Here is a 17,089-nt window from a genome sequence, read left to right on the forward strand (position 1 = left end):
TTGGGGTGTGCAGATCTGTTGGCGAGGAAGGAGGAGAGGCTACTGGGATTGGAAGCTTTGGAGTCTGTATATTGGAGGGAGCAGCGGCGTTGGGTTTTTGTTGGGGAAGCTTTCGCCGTTTTATGGAAGAGGTTGACTGCGAGTTGCGGACAGGAGTTTTGGGTCCATTGTAGCCTCGTGGCGTTATAGGCCTATCCCATACTCCCAAGTCTTGGGAGCTTCCTGAGGGTTCCCCACTCATTGTTGCTTTGTTATCTCATCTGTGGGTGGTTAATTGATATTTGGTGGCAAAGTGACGTTGAGAGTCGATACCAAAGCCGGTTGATCAAACGTTCGGACTGTCAGGCAGATATAGCATACAGCACAATAATATTCGTTAGCTACTGATTAACCACTAGAATTGTCGCTGATTTCCTGATCAAGGCACATGGAAAAGGACCGAAAGTGGCAAACTTTTAAAATACCAATTCCATAGATCCATGTATCACCAGAGTCCATTGAGGAATACATTCAGACCAGATATCAAATTCGTTCAAAAGGACCTTTGTATGAGATGGCCGTGAGGCTGTGTGTATTCCCAATGTCCAGCTTGTCCATTTTTTGGTCCGAGACTATAGGAACACGTTTGAGCGTTGATATCACGTTATAATATGCTCCATTCGCGTTAAGCTGCAGTGTTTTGAGCAGCAGCTTTCATTTTATTTTCTATTCCTTTAAAACTACAACCGTGTCACTATAAATGAGACTACTACAACTACTATCAAAACACGTCCCCGTGTCTCATACGAGCTGTTAGCTGCAGCCCCACACCCTTCATGATAGCAAACCCAATGCAGCTTTGTTTCCCAATTTTTCATAACATCCAAAAACTTTAAAAGCAACTGAAGTTTAAGAAAAAAACAACAAGGTAAGCTTTGTCACTCGGAATCATCGATTTATCATGCATTTTTCATATGTCATCTACCTGCCCTGTTATGGCAAAAAACTGAAATTTGCCCACCTGCCCGTTGCTTTTTTTGACCACACGTTTTTTGGCAGCAAGCAACACCCCGACCTGACTCTTATCCATCACTAACAGTACTTCATTTATTTCCATCAATCATTTGACATTCTTTCTCTCTCTAAAATGCCCCTCTTACGCTCCATTCTGCATGCATCGTCGCGACTCCCATCTACATCAATAACGATGCAATCATCACATCGTTTTGCAGCTACAATGGCTCTTCCACGTGTATACTTCGACTTGTCTGCTGGCGGAAAGCCTGTCGGTCGTGTCGTCATGGAAGTACGTATATGCTAGCACTGGCATGGTAGGCCACCATCCATCTGGCTTGCTGACACATTGCATCTTCTTTAGCTCCGTTCCGACGTCGTCCCCCGCACTGGTAAGATAAATCAATTTCAATCGCTTTGCAAACGAAATCGATGCTCATCAGACTCATTCCTATAGCTGAGAACTTCCGTGCCTTGTGCACCGGCGAGAAAGGGTAAAACGATCGGTCACTCGTCGAATGGATGTCGTCAGGGGTCTAAACACTTTTGCAACACTCTCTTAGTTTTGGATTTGCCGGTTCCAGCTTCCACCGAGTTATCCCTCAATTTATGTACGTGGCCCACAAAAATATGCATGTTGCTGGTTTATGTGCTCCATGGAACTCACATTCATTTTCCCAACATATCCATAGGTGTCAAGGTGGTGACTTTACAAACCACAATGGCACTGGTGGCAAATCCATCTATGGAGAAAAGTTCGCTGACGAAAACTTCCAATTGGTATGTATCGCACCCGCATTGGCAACTTGCTTCACCGCATGTAGCATGGATATTAACCATCTCAAACATCACATTTCTACTAGAAACACACCAGTAAGAACATTGGAACTTTGCAGTCATTGAAGGCTTCTGAAACTCATCATACGGCGATTTATTAGAGCCTGGTATCTTATCCATGGCAAATGCTGGTCCAAACACCAACGGTTCTCAATTCTTGTAAGTTTGAAGACGTTATGAAAGTGTCGCAGCTATTCTCCCAAGTCTCACAATACTCACATACCCACCCAAAATTTAGCATCTGTACGGCCAAGACTGCTTGGCTCGATGGAAAGCACGTCGTTTTCGGAGAAGTCGTTGAAGGTAAGTCACCTTTATGTTGTTTTGAGGTGCATTCTGTACTCACTGTTGATTTCACACTAGGCATGGATGTCATTCAAAAGGTTGAAAGCTTCGGCTCTCAATCAGGAAAGACCTCCGCCAAGATCGTCGTAGACAAGTGCGGACAGTTGTAAGCTGACTGCGTGTTGTCCACCTCAAAAAAGAAGACTTTTGCTGAGCATTTTATCAAGGCGTTCGAGTAAGAAAAGAAATATAAATGATTTTGCCCCCTTACTACTTGCGTCAGTTCAAGCGTTTCTGAAAAGTGGGGATGAGCTGTGTTGCATCCCGTCCTTGCTATAAGCTCAAAAGCCAAGAAACAAAAGTTGTATTCAACTCGCAACTAAGCGACAAAATGCCCCAATGAGGAAGAAGCCACCAGCTCGGAAGCCCGTAGAACCAACAGTATTGGATGACTCTGTTGTTGAAATGATTGATGCAGCTCGTGCAAAGCAACAACTTTAACATACTTCAAAACCAACAATTCCTAAAAATGCCACAAATCATCAGTGACTTTGGGGAAGACGATGAAGGAGAAGAACACTTTGTAGTAATTCCACGTACAGCTTCGGCTCCAGTCGCAGCCCAAACGACTCCTCAACCCAGACGGCGACAAGAACTGAAGATCGTATTGGGAGCGCCACGAAATACAGGATGCAACTTGTTGGAAAGCCCATAAATCTGTGGATTTCAGTTCCTGCCGAGAGTTATATGCAGGTGACCATCCTGTCTCTCCGAACAAGGATATGTCTCGTCAAAACGAACTTTGTCAAGCATTATTGGGCCACGTCTTCCAAACCATTCCCATGTTCGCGGTATCGGTCCGACAGTGACAGAATTGACATGCTTCCTTCATGGGTTTCCCTGTTTTTTGGTCTGACGACTCTCTATGACGTGACAACCGTGTTTTTATGTCTGGAAGTTCCTTGGGCGCCCCCTTTACACAATGAGTATGATGAAGGGTATAACAATGGTACCGCTGAGCCTGATTTGTCGGTCAAGCAGGCGCTATAGGCTGGTTCCAATCTCGTTGACAAAACGACGCTTAACTGCTATTTTCGCAGGATCCATTTGTGGATGAACCTGTCTCAATGGTGGATGCTACTGCCGCGTTGAGCAACTGCTTTAACATTCCTCCTTCTTATGAAAGAATATGATTCATCAACTTTTTGGAAACGTTGCTCGCTGTGGTAAGGCACATCATCTGCGATGTGCGGTACCTACAATAGTATTCCAATGCTCCATGTACTTATTTGTCGTTGTGACCAGTCAACGAAGGTACAGGCTGCATAAATTCTAGAATTTGGCGAACTTCCATTTTCTATGAATTGAAACTGGATCCGTAGAACACAACGGCATTGAATGCATTCGGAAAACGTTTATGTTAGGTCGTATTGGAATGGGTACATGATTCTTTAATGCTTACTCCATTTTCACCAGAATGAAAATCAGCATCATTTCTTTTCCGTCAATTGCTTGGTAACTTGGTCTTCTGCCATTTGTTTGACGTCATTGGGTGACATTCCAAATTCATTCGCAATGCTAACTATATCATTCCAATCAGAAGCACCACTGGCCATCTCTGTCACTGCGTGGCCAACTCCTGGAAGAACAAAGTCAAACACTGCAGATACCCCATGTCCGACAGCCCGCTTCTTGATTGCATTGCCTGCAAATTGAGCTAATCGGTCAGCAAGTCGTCGCGCTTTGTCGCCATCCTAATTGGCAAAACACAACAGGTTAAATCAAATGTGGTTTGAGGACTTAGAAAATGTTCGACTGACCATTATCAAGTAACTGTATTTTATTGAGAATTCCGAGACCTCTGGTTTGGATTGTAGTACCTTCTGGCAACGTGCGATTGTTTAAAAGACTCTATGAGATTGGTTGAAATCCCTAAACGGAGAAGATTTCCCATGAGCCTCAAAGTCCATATCGGTACGTAAAGCCCCCGACTGAGAATACACTGCATAGTACCTTTTTGACTGTTTTGACTAGATTGATTGCTTTGCAAGTAGCCTTATTCAACCACCAAAATCGAACGCCTTCAAAGCCTGACAAAGCTCCGTTGCTTTTAAGGTGATTTGTAAGGGAGAAGTGTGAAGATTAAACAATCAAATTTGAATCCTTTATCAGTCACTTTAAAAAGCACGAATCTCGTCGTCCTACTATAGACGATGTTATCATTCCTCAAACGATGCTTCAACATATGTTAGAAATCAACACGAGTGCAGTTAGGTTGGGTTTGGTTTGTAAATCTTGCTCAAATCACGAGGGAATCATTGGATGCTGGCAATAGAGAGCAGTAGGGTGAAATAGGAGTATCAAAGGAGGCTTGTATAAAACGTTAAGTGAAGTAAAGAGCACCATATATTGCATTGAAGTGAGGTTTGAAGTTTTTGGTTACAGGAAACGCGTTGAAAATGAATGTCCACATATATATATAAATATCGTACTAGTCTGGCTGGGCGGAAAGAACACGCCCACACGAAGGACTACTGGGTTCAATTGGTACCAACTTTTCTGCCTTTGACTGGTTTACAGCGGATCGTACAATGGTTAAAATATATACAAGCTTCTCCCCGTGTCAACTACACTGTGCGATATACGAACTTTGCTCTCCTTACTCTTCTTCTTTTGTGACGAAACACAAAACAAGACAAACCTCTGTAAAGTTCAATAATATCTACTTCTCATCGTGGACAGTACTAGCTCCACACGTAAGTACAACATCTTGTCAGCTGTATGCTCTTCTCCCTTTATATTGTTTTTCCCAAGTAACTTTTGTCAACTTTGCAAAAAACCTAGGATGTTGAACATTACTAGAGTTGGGACGCGACTGGCCAGGTCAGCACGTTCATTCACATCGACCGTGCCCCGTCGCGCCGAGATAGAAGTCTTTGTTGATGGACGCAGTGTCAAGATTGAATCTGGGTCGGCATTGATTCAAGCGTGTGAAAAGGTATGGACTATGTGATAGCAGACATACAACGATAAACTATCAGCTATCTATTCCGGCTCTATTTACTGGTCTCTGATGCACCATATTCTTATGCTTTTAGGCGGGAGTTGACATTCCTCGATTCTGTTACCATGAACGACTATCTGTAGCTGGAAACTGGTATGAGCTCACTTGTTAGTTTGCAACACAACAAGACTGGATATTTACAAATCTGTATCTATTCCCTAGTCGTATGTGTCTGGTAGAAGTTGAAAAGTCACCTAAACCTGTCGCATCTTGTGCTATGCCTGCAATGCCCGGAATGAAGGTCAAGACCAATACCCCAATGGTAATTTTTGAAAACAGGCATAATATCTTATTATCCCTCAAACCCTGTACAGCTACTCAAGTCTCTATTCCTTCTAGGTCAAGAAGGCAAGAGAAGGTGTCATGGAATTTTTATTGGCAAACCATCCTTTGGATTGTCCTGTCTGTGACCAAGGTGGTGAATGCGACTTGCAAGATCAATCGGTACGATACGGATCCGACAGATCCAGATTCGTCGAACCTCTCGGTAAACGAGCTGTCGAAGATAAAGACTTGGGTCCACTCGTTAAAACGATCATGACAAGGTGCATTCATTGTACCCGTTGTGTCCGATTCTCAAATGAAGTAGCTGGTGCTACCGAAATGGGATCAAGCGGTCGTGGTAATGACATCCAAATTGGTACCTATATCGAAAAGACGCTAAACACTGAAATGTCGGGAAACATTGTGGACTTGTGTCCTGTCGGTGCATTGACTTCCAAACCTTATGCGTTTACTTCTCGACCGTGGGAATTGAAAAAGACAGAATCCATTGATGTATTAGATGCCGTTGGAAGTAACATTCGTGTAGATTCACGAGGTGTAGAAGTCATGAGAGTACTACCTCGTTTGAATGATAGCATTAACGAAGAATGGATTGCTGACAAGACACGATTTGCATATGATGGATTGAAACGACAACGATTGACTACACCACTTGTACGTAAAGGTGACGAGTTTGTACCCGTCAGCTGGCCTGAAGCCATGACCAAGATATCCGAAGCCATGAGTAAAGTAGAAGGTAGCGAAATGATGGGTGTAGCAGGTCAATTAGCCGATGCTGAATCAATGGTCGCCTTAAAGGACTTGTTGAACAAACTAGGTTGTGAAAATCTACGATTGGACGCTACCAATTTTGAAAAGTTGCCTACAGGATTTACAGATTTACGATCTAGCTATCTCTTCAACACCACCATTGAAAAAGTCGACGAAATCGATGCTCTATTATTAGTAGGCACCAACCCACGACACGAAGCTCCCATCGTAAACGCCCGTATTCGTAAAGCGTGGTTAAATAATGAACTTGAAGTAGGTATTGTAGGTGCTGCTCCCAAACTCAATTATGAATTCGATCATGTGTCTGAAGATCCATCTGGATTGGAGGCCTTGATAAATGGTAATCACGCATTCTTTGAGAAATTATCAAAGGCAAAGAAACCAATGATTATGGTCGGATCTGCTATATTGGAACGTGAAGACGCTGCTTCTATACTGGCTCAAGTAGCTTTGCTGACTCAAAAGCTGAAGGCAAACATGTTGACCAAGGAATGGAATGGTTTGGCCTTCCTTCAACGAGTAAGTTAATCAGGTTACCCAAAACAACAACTTCACATTTGTAATAAATTACAGTCTATGGACTTTGTATTCCAACTATCATCTCATTTATATTAACATCCCTCGAATATACATTAGGCTGCAAGTTACACTGCTGCGTTGGATATTGGCTTCCAACCATCTGGAAGCGTATCGTCTTCACCTAAATTCATCTATCTCTTGAATGCTGACGAGATTGTTGCCTCTGATATCCCCAAGGACGCATTTGTAGTATACCAGGGCCACCACGGTGACAATGGAGCATACTATGCAGATGTCATCTTACCAGGATCAGCGTATACCGAAAAGAGCACGACCTTTGTAAACACTGAAGGTCGAACTCAAACTACTAGAGCAGCTGTACCACCACCATCAGGTGCTCGTGATGATTGGAAGATTGTCAGAGCCCTATCTGAAGTTGTAGGCGTACCATTACCATATGATAGTATATCAGAAGTTAGAGATAGAATGGGTGATGTTGCTCCTGGACTGGTGACTTATGATGTGACTCAATCCTCTGTCTTTACTGCTCTTGCCCTCAAACAAATGTTGGCTGCTGCAAAATCTAGTCCAAGTAATGGTATGACTGCTCCAGCTTTGGAATTGCCAATCAAGGACTACTATTTGACGGATCCTATCTCGAGAGCTTCAGTTACCATGGCTAAATGCTCGCAGGTAAAAAGCGATAAGCGAAATTTGTAGTAATGAATGCTGCTTGAGAATGAATGCTGACCATACATATCTTTTAGGCATTCACCCATCAAAACTATAAACCAAAATATAGTTCTCAATGGGCCATAGCTGTGTAATCTTGACGAACGATTCCCCTTTACTCTCCAAATATACTCTAACATTTGAAAGACCACAGACATTTTCGAGAAGACCAACGATTTATTAAGAAACTCGAGTACAAATCTAAACGTTTTTTTACAACTTTGCTATGTCCAGCACAACAAGCAAACTCATGAACTATGAAATGGGGGCATCGTTTTTTCAAATCTTGTGTTGAAATGAGGGTGGAATCTCCTTTTAAATCTTATCGACACGAATATCAGCATAAGCCTCCTCTTGAGAAGCACTGACAATGTTTCGATTGGCCAACGTGAGAACTAGTCAAAGAAACAATTTGAATCATGAGATACCCTGCGTTTTGTTCCCCCCTCTCGAGATGTAGTTCACCATGGTAGAAGGCACGAGAAGCAGCAGCACGAGAAGAAATTTGTTTTGGAACCAGATCAAAGAAAAAAACATGGTCTGTTTGAGCACCTTTCATGATTCCAAGTGCATAACTAGAAGGGAGAAAAAAAATTATTTATTTATTACACCAGCCCATCATGTTTGCACACTTTGCAACATCCTCACCACAATTGTATTTACATACCTCAAGAAGGCTTCACTATCCTTTTCCAACACAGCATTCCCTTTGAATTGATGACCGTCTGTTTCACCATCCTTGGATGTTTCATCAACTGTGGATGAAAGAGTGACAAACCAGAAGTAATTTTTCGTTCTGCAACGTGGTCCGAGCGGCACAATCATGCGATACCTGGAAAGAAGATCCCACCAGCATCATCATCGCCCATAGGCAAATCACCCAAAGGTGAGAAACGATCGTGGAAGGGAGGGAATACGCCAGAGCTAAAACAAGCGTTGAGTCAGAGGTCAAATAGAGCTTTACAGCTTCGACACAAGGCAATGATACAATTGCACCTCTTTCGACGACTACCAAATCGTTCAGGCGTCTCTTCCAATGTGTTGAACGATGCAGATGGCTGTCCAGCGCCAGTGGCACCACCAAATCCACCCATCAAGTTGCCACCACCACCACCACCACCACCAATACCTGTTACAGATGATCCTGCGCCTGATCCAACACGAGAGTTTGCTAGTCCTTGTTGTTGCTGTTGCCAAGAGAAGGCATCAACTCGTCCAGACTGAGGAGTTGGTGGACGCTCACGACCCATTTCCATTTCTGGGTCCTTAAAATGTGCGTTTGCGAGGTAAGTATGACGGTTCACCAGTGGTACCAAAAACATTGGTAGGAGAGGGTGGATGAAGCAGCTCACCTCACTTTCAGCAAATAATTGATCACCATGTTCATAGTCTTGAGCGTCAGGCATCGAATAGTCACCACCTCCAGCGTCTAAATGGTTTGGTAACGTCAGACATGAATGCGTCGGTGTGAATAAACGAAAAAAGAAAAAGCAAGGGTGGTTTATTCTCTACCAGATCGATATTCCGAATTAGAAGCAGAGCCGTTTCCTTGTTCGCTTGAGAAGTGTGTAGCAGGACGTGTTTCCAAGAGTGCTTGAGGAGGAAATTGAGTTGGGATGACACCCCATCGTCGACGACGATTGATTAGTTGATAAAAGTCAATAAGTTGTGGAGCCAACACTACAAAATAGGACTTCTGTGAGTTCTTGGTACTTTTTTTTTGATGACATTTTTGTTCTTTTGCAAAGGCATTCAAACATACTGAGAATTGGCTTTGTCAACATTTTGTGAACGAGCTTACGCTGGACTTCGTCTCGTTCCTATTTCAAAGATTGGGTCAGACGTTGTGCAAAAAACTATATAGATCATAGCATATCAACTCATGTCTTAACTCGTTGTTGCAGCTGATTCCATTCCTCAGTTTCTGCAACATTAGAAGACTGAATCATAACTCTCATTTCTTGATCAGTCAATGCAATACGTTCATCAATCAAAAGGCTTTTCTTTTTATTGTTTTGGCGTTTCCTTGTTTCTTGTGATAGTTGGTCTACTTCTCCATAGGTTTCATCATCCTCGTAGCGACGACGAGTTGTTTTACCCTTCGTCTTGGTATGCTTTTTCTTCTTATTTTTGTCGGTATTAGCAGCTTCTTCGAAAAAGAAGGGAGAGTCATCTTGTGGTTGGTCTCCTTCTCTTTCATTGCACCATTCTTGATGAGATGCATGTGATGAAGGTTGGTTTGGTGGTGAGCCAAGAAAGTTCATGGGCTGATTTCCATCATCTTGATCCATGGCTAGATAGTCATCTTCCATGACTTGATTTGAAGCATGACATTGTAGCTGTTCGTCTTCATATTCTTCGTCTTCATTGACAATCTTGCGAAGCTGGCAGAGCCAACAAAACAAAAACGTCATAAGTGGTGTGAATACGCGAAGATATCGATGGTTTGTTACCTCACGTTTGCGTTTAGGTTTGGCAGCTTCCGCATGATCTCGACGAACTTCATCTGCCATGTCTGAATCACGACCCAAGATTGAAGTTGCACGACTTTGTAGAAGTGCATCGTCTGGAAAACCAAGATCAAGGCCAATATCCATACTACTATCATCAAAGAACTGATCACTAATTAATATAAGCGAGGGGGTATATCAGAGACGTGAACAGTTTACATTTGAGAACGACGCCGAACAAAAAGCGCTTCTACTTGGAGACAAGGTCTTTCAACACAATCCGACACTTGCCCTGGATGACGACTCCATGCATCAGGAGTATCATCTAACAGACTTCGTTCTTTCAACGTGATGGAGTCCTTTGCAACAGATTTTACCACACGACTCCTCTTAGCAGATTGTGGATCTCCGGTGACAGAGCTAGGTGATTTTCCAGTTGCTCTTTTCTCACCTATATAGTAGGCAACTAAGAAGCGGCTTTTTTGTAGCAGCGAATGAAAAGATTGCAACTGAGAACACACCTTCATGAAGAGTAGACTGGGATCCTAGAAGTGATAAAGGTCCAGCATGTTCAAGATCTTCATTCCAAAGCCAATCCATGCCTTGTTCTCTATTCTAAGATAGTGTCTCGTCAAACAATGGCGCAAAAAATGCTTTTTTGATTCGCTGCAATACCAGGTCAAACGGTCCTCCTGGTCCGAACGCATCAGGGTTGATGGGCACTGTTATGTTCTCAGGTCTATGAACAAAGTAGAGGTTAGGAATATCTATCCAATGGTTACTTTTGAAGACTTGTAGCATGGCCTACCTTGCTTCAGCGATAGGCATGTCAATATTCACTTCTTTGACGCTCTTGGATCCGTATGCTTTGCGTATAGCCAGAAACACATGATTGACATCAGCTATTCAATTGGAAGGTAATCAGTGATGATAAATACGAAAGCAAAAAGGCGTAAGTCTCGTCAAAGAATACCAAGATAAAACTGCCACTGTTGAGAATACACTCGAGCTACGCCGACCAAGAGATTTGATCTAGTTTGACTAGAGTAAAACACAGCTTTCAAACGGAATAATACCCCAGAAACGTACGTCATGCGCAGGGCAAGAGGTTCAGGAGGCGTATCCAGAAATTCACTAAAAGATCAAAGATGGCGTCAACATCAATAATTAATCAAGATTTGGTCCTTCTTACCAAGCTTTAGGAATCTCTACAGCATTGTAATCCTTCTTGGTCAGCCTCTTGAGTGATCCACGAGGTCCAAGAGTTGCTGCCAACTAGAGTTACATATTGAATGAAGTATAGTCCCGTGCTAATTTTGAAGAGGGTATGTCGTGGAGCAAAAATGCTGAATTTCGAAATCACCGAAGACTTATGACTCGGTCAACGGTCAACACGAGTCAGTGACGTGGCGTTGCTGAAACATGTTGGTCAGGATAGAAAAGAAACGAAATGATACAAATTGATCAAATGATCGACATTGGATCATCTTTTTCAACACGGCGCCTTGCAAGTGTACACCAACGATACATTCAACAGTTTGATGTCAACAGAAGTTCGAGAGCTTTGGTTGACTGAGATCAAGTGCAATTGCAACATTCAGATTCAAATTAAATCAAAGGAAATCAAGCTTGAATCAGCTCGTCCACCGCCCAGATCCAGCACCATGCTCCAAAACACAAACCAAGCTTCACACAGATACCACATTCCAAAACAAGGACAGACTCAAAAAATCCGATTGATCGTACCCAGATAGTAGCCATACTCGTCCTCCTCGACGTAAAGATGTCGCTGGCCCAGAATACCATTTTTCTTCAGTTTGTCTTGGAGTCTTGGAAGTTGACTATCGCGACGTGCATGGTATTTGGGACCAGGTGTACTTATCGAGTACTCAGAAATGTCAGAAATGATTCAACGCCGTCGAAACACGTGCAAGAAAGCAGCTGTATGGTCAACACCAACAGCTTGCGACTAGATCGGCCTCGAGCGATGAGAGCCGTTGCCCTTTAAGCGTGTTAGTGAAGCAGTCCAATACGTGTATATTTTCGATTCCGATATAAACGCGTTAAATTAGTGAAAACTGGAATTTGTACAGGTAACGACTTGAATCACGGTTTCAGCAGCCTCAGTTCTTCCATCTTGGACGTGTTGAACGTATTCTTACACAGTTCCAACATGTAAATTACGTGGATATACGTATTCTCAACGTGATACTCTTGTTCGTTGTGACTTCCTCACACCTTGAACAATCACTTTGTCAAATCCGATGAATAGTCATGACAACATGGCCTTTTGTGCGCCAAAAGAGGAAGTGGATTTGGGTATTCAGCCTCTGAGATCTTCTATTAGTGCTAATCCTGTAATCACGGGTCTGAGCAATGATGAAGCTCGAATGTAATTTACAGTGTTGTGTTTGCAATGATCCAACTTCTCAAACTGTCTATTTCGCCATAGATCCTTACTTCACGAAGCTGAGAAAGTGCTGATTGAACAGCATCCTCGTGTCTCTTTAACTCCTGGTCAGTTTCAGGCTGATTGGTCCAAACATCAGAAAACATCGACCAAAAGTTGCTACCAAATCTAACTTTGAACAAGGAAAGCTCAAATGAATCAAATCTCATAGCTGTCATTGGATATTTGTTACGGCCAGAGAATATCGTCACGTATCTCAGCATCCTGGGACTATTAGCCGACTTTATCTGCTCAAGAGTGTCTGGATCAACCTATGTCAGTCGTGATGCTGCCATCCTCGTAGAAGCTGTATTATTAGCAGTCGTCGCAACCTGGAATCTATACATGTGGTCACGAGAATTGCATCTCACAGTCTTGGAAATGAGAACTAGAGTGCAACGACTCTTGGACCAACTGAATATGTTTAGCCTTTCTCAGAAACAGGTATTCGCAGGTTCTTGCATGAGACCCGAATGTTAGACTTGATGTCTAACAATGATTTGCTCCTCGTGAACTTTGTAGGAGATGAAGATACCAACACATATTCCTACTGTAGCCTTGGTTCGAGTGTATCGAAGTAAAATGTGGCAAAATCACCCTACAGGCTTACTAGTACAGGGAGATGTCATTCAGTTATCATTAGGGGATACAACTCCCTGTAAACTTCAACTCTTACAACCAGTTTCAAACGGCTGGGTGTTGGAAAAGTTTATTCTATATCGAAACGTAATGTTGACTCCCAAAGTCCTCGAATCTCCTGACGAAGATGAAGCCGAAATAGATCCTGAAAGCCCTATAAAAGCATGGCCACCGAACGAAGGTGGAACTACTGCTGGACAATACTATTTTAAGGTACTCGAAACACATATAGGCGACACACTTAAAGCTGCTCTACTAATACGACGACCTGAAACCATCATTGTACGGCAATTACAAATGCTGGGTAATTTATTCTCTCGATATATTGTATGGGTCATGATCCTGATTCCCTTCATCATCAATCTGGCTCGATTCCTTATACGGACGGATGCATACGAGGGTCCAAGATACGCCCTCGCTGTACAAATGTTGATTACATTACAAGTATATGTACTGTTACCGCTTCTACCATTGTCGATACCGACTTTGGCTATTGCTGCTCGTAGTTACGGAAATGCTCAAATCTTGTCCTTGTTTGATGCCTTGCAAACCTCCAAGGCGGAATTCAAGGATGATGAAGATGTTGATGAGTTTGATATTGCTCCGCCACCTACAAAGGATATTCATCTAGATCCTCGTAAGTAAATTTAGAGCTTGTTGTCATGACTTATCGTTCCTGATGTCGTTTTTTTCTTCGTTTAGGTGTGGTGTGGAAGAAATTCCTTGCTCAAATGACAGATATTGATGTTGGATCATTGGCAAGGACTACCGGACTGGTTGAGTCTTTGGCTAGTACAACCGTTATATGTGCTCTTGATCGGGAGGGTACAATTGCATCGGTAGGTTCATTGCAATCAAATCCCAAGATTCACTCCTCATTGTTGTTTAACTCGGCGACATTTTATAGCCCATCCCGTCTGTAGAACAACTCTTCTTCTTAGACCAAGAGGGAGAGCCTGTAGTCATTGATGTGATCGAAGATCAGAATGAAGCTCATGGCATTTACTTTGAGGATAGAGATTGGGAGAAACACATAAAGTATGCATTCTAGTTCACGTTTCCCCTCTATTTTGCGCTTACATGCTTTATAGATTACTGAAGCCCTTGGGTCTGGAGACATTGTTAAACACAGATTGTACAGTCTTTCAAGGAAGGAAACGGAATGATAATCATCGGAAGTCCAATAACATGCATCTACATGGGCGTGTGCAACCAGCTCGACAGAGTATATCTTCTCCCGCTTCTCTCTTTTTGGTAATCTCGTTTGGCAGCTAACACAACTCAATTTTGGACTTTTCTAGCATGTTTGTGTCGAATTGGACGTGAAATTGGATTTATTGATGATGCTCTCAAGTCATTCGTGTCTCGCAAAATCATTCAAACATTTGCTCCGCTTCATCCGAGTGTCTCACAAACTGAGGCACTCTATCATTTCGAGATACCGAGCATGTACTCTCAAGTGTTTGAAGAGACCAACTCTGGTAATTATTTGATATTGACCCTTCGATGTCAGTTGTGAAGCCCAAAGAAGAAAGAGGTTCTTATTAGAAAACCCCTTTGTAGGTACGTTGCAACTCTTTTCAGATGGCACATGGGATCTAGTTCTCGATCTATGTGGTGAATACTGGAATGGAAAGACTTTGGAACTCATGACTGAGAGTGTAAAGCCGAATGTCTCCCGCTCTTTTTGTTACTTCTTACTGACCGGGAATATTCTATATAGATCGAGGAAGAAATCAACGAGTTCGCTCAAAAGTGCAGTATCGGTGATATGCAAGTCGTTGCATATGCATACCGACCTGTACTCAAGTTACCGGAGAATGTCACTGGCAATACTCTATTAGACGGTGACTTGGTCTACATTGAACTTGGTGATTCAACAGAAGATCACCTCCACGCCAGCGAATCTGGTCGAATATCACCACCACATCTACTCTCACCAATTACATCTAGCACTGGCAATGGCGTTCCAGTGGATTTAAATGGAGCACAACGACCATCTATATCCTCACTTGATCAGCAAACGCAGTCGATTATAAGCCGTTCTAAAGATTACAGTGCTGGACATTCACCCATGGGTCATACTAGACCTATAACTGCTCGTATATTGAGCGAAGTTGATTCAATTGATTCTGGAGTTGCTATGGAGAAGGATCGATTCTTTAGAGAGTTGATTAAGGGTCAGACTTTCTTGGGTATGGCAGCCATGTCGTATCAACCTAAGTCTGTGAGTACATGGGAACAGCAGAAAAGTGCCTTTTTGCCTTGTCCTGACATCGATTTTCTACAGGATGTGGTCTCCTTTATTGAAGATTTGAGGTTGGCTGGTATACGATTTGTATACTTTTCATCCTCTCCTGAACGTGAAAGCAAATGTAAGGACAAATGTAAATGTTTCGAGTTACATCAGCGTTGGTCAAGCCTATCCATGAAACATGACCGCCTCTTGTTTTGCCTCTTAGCATTCGCAGGTGAAAAACTTGGTCTAGAGATTGATTGGAATAGCTGTATACTATTATCATCCTCTGACTCCTCGTATCTGGATCCACATGATCGAAAAGCACAACTCCCACGTGGCATAGATAATATTCGAAATCACATCAAGAATGTGGATGATATCCCACTTCATGTTTCCTTGTTTGCTGAATGCAATCCAAGGACTACACGAGAGATGGTTAAAATCTTTCAAGAGAATGGAGAAGTGGTGTGTTGTATTGGTAGTTCCCTTTATGATTCGAATGTTGAGTTGTTTGCTGGTGTGAGTGCAACATAGCTCTTCTATGTTTGTTGCTTTTGTTGGCTCCACTGACTCGTTTTGTCGTTTCTCAATCAGGCGGACATTGGAATTGGAGTAGAACCTCTAAGTGTTTTGAAATCGCGAGGTCATACAACAGGTCCTATATCACCACTAGTAGCTCAATCTTCTTTTACGACTTTGCCGTGTGCACTCTACCTACATTTCGATACCTCATTCTATATCTTGACTCAAGTTATTGGAGAAGCGAGAACGTTGGCCGCTAATGCTCGTCAGGTGAGGAGCGGATAAGGTGCTGATAGAGTTTATGAAACCTGTATTTTGTGTTTCAATTCCTTTTTTTTTGTTCATAACAGGGCTTTCTTTTCCTTGTTGGTGGACTATCATGCATATCAACCATTCTAGTATTTTCGTATTGCTTGCTGTTACCGCCCATCATGACTGGCTATCAAATCATTTGGTTATCATGGCTGATGCTACCCTTAATATCCACGGCATTCTTGTTTACTGAAGCAGATGAAGATGTTATGATTATGATGCCAGGTGAGTGGTTTTTGATGTTGTAGTGGTCTGGGATGATGTAGGAACAGGTTGAAGGTCGGATTAAGTTTCATAAGTCGGTGTTAATCTGAAGTTTTTTTCTTTTGTCTTTCAACATAGTCAAAAACCAAGAACACCTAAAAGACATTTGGAGGTATTCGTGGTATCTCACTGCCAGATTCTTGGTACCAGTAGGTACCACAGTGGCTGTTTATGCCATGTAAGTAAAACTTGGCACAAGACAGCTATTTGTACGTTGAAAAAAAAAACAATGTGAAAACTCACTGAACCTATGCAAATTCAAATCCATAGGAGTCTTGGTGACTTGATTTATAGGACGGAAGTGACTACAATATTTGGACCTTACGAAGTATTGGACGAGAGGTCGAGATGGGCTGTTCTAGTAGCGCAGAACTTGGGAATTGTGACTTATGTCTTGTGTGTCGGTAAGAAAAAAGTAATCCACGCCGTCGAATCGATGATCGACAACAGTATAACATTTGTCGTTTGCCTGCAGTAGTGACATCCTTGTCATTCCTTCACCAAACACGTCCATTCTATCAAACGGGTACTAATTATGTGTGGTTGGGAATTGTATGCGCTGGGTAAGCCATCTTCCGTCAGCTTCGCTTCTTTTTGGTTGTTCACTTCTCTACCTTGAATCTTACCATCAACTCGTGCCACAGTATCATCCTACAAATCCTCTTTGCAGTGATATCTCTAGCCAACAGTCCATTAAGCTTGTCATTAATATCATGGAGAACATGGTT

General features: G+C 42.6%; 4 protein-coding genes across 4 annotated transcripts; 3 read left to right on the forward strand and 1 right to left on the reverse strand.

Moving 5' to 3' along the window:
* Nucleotides 1-1,216: 1,216 nt before the first annotated feature.
* SmJEL517_g03132 (uncharacterized protein) lies at nt 1,217-2,285 on the forward strand (the record flags this gene model as incomplete). The annotated part of the gene is made up of 9 exons (XM_031169060.1): nt 1,217-1,285; nt 1,358-1,385; nt 1,451-1,487; nt 1,557-1,604; nt 1,686-1,773; nt 1,857-1,866; nt 1,932-1,989; nt 2,069-2,133; nt 2,194-2,285. 9 exons carry the CDS (start codon nt 1,217-1,219, stop codon nt 2,283-2,285), a joined length of 495 nt encoding a protein of 164 aa, XP_031024951.1.
* Nucleotides 2,286-4,960: 2,675 nt separating this feature from the next.
* On the forward strand, nt 4,961-7,581 carry SmJEL517_g03133 (uncharacterized protein; the record flags this gene model as incomplete). The annotated part of the gene is made up of 6 exons (XM_031169061.1): nt 4,961-5,113; nt 5,214-5,272; nt 5,342-5,441; nt 5,519-6,754; nt 6,872-7,447; nt 7,522-7,581. 6 exons carry the CDS (start codon nt 4,961-4,963, stop codon nt 7,579-7,581), a joined length of 2,184 nt encoding a protein of 727 aa, XP_031024952.1.
* A 220-nt stretch (nt 7,582-7,801) lies between these two features.
* SmJEL517_g03134 (uncharacterized protein) lies at nt 7,802-11,742 on the reverse strand (the record flags this gene model as incomplete). The annotated part of the gene is made up of 17 exons (XM_031169062.1): nt 7,802-7,881; nt 7,952-8,061; nt 8,154-8,241; nt 8,319-8,410; nt 8,483-8,751; nt 8,839-8,915; nt 8,999-9,166; nt 9,249-9,306; nt 9,379-9,870; nt 9,940-10,108; nt 10,222-10,387; nt 10,458-10,551; nt 10,612-10,675; nt 10,745-10,838; nt 10,910-11,070; nt 11,129-11,211; nt 11,683-11,742. 17 exons carry the CDS (start codon nt 11,740-11,742, stop codon nt 7,802-7,804), a joined length of 2,325 nt encoding a protein of 774 aa, XP_031024949.1.
* Nucleotides 11,743-12,218: 476 nt separating this feature from the next.
* On the forward strand, nt 12,219-16,839 carry SmJEL517_g03135 (uncharacterized protein; the record flags this gene model as incomplete). Its single annotated transcript, XM_031169063.1, has 16 exons — nt 12,219-12,328; nt 12,389-12,453; nt 12,558-12,829; nt 12,908-13,661; nt 13,727-13,863; nt 13,932-14,062; nt 14,116-14,249; nt 14,326-14,505; nt 14,588-14,685; nt 14,748-15,251; nt 15,315-15,399; nt 15,487-15,782; nt 15,858-16,055; nt 16,136-16,322; nt 16,440-16,539; nt 16,632-16,839. The coding sequence occupies 16 exons, from the start codon at nt 12,219-12,221 to the stop codon at nt 16,837-16,839; spliced, it is 3,459 nt and encodes a 1,152-aa protein (XP_031024950.1).
* Between the last annotated feature and the right edge of the window lie 250 nt (nt 16,840-17,089).

Source organism: Synchytrium microbalum (assembly GCF_006535985.1).
Source record: "Synchytrium microbalum strain JEL517 chromosome Unknown SmJEL517_scf0015, whole genome shotgun sequence".
In the NCBI taxonomy this organism is placed as follows: Eukaryota; Fungi; Chytridiomycota; class Chytridiomycetes; order Synchytriales; family Synchytriaceae; genus Synchytrium; species Synchytrium microbalum.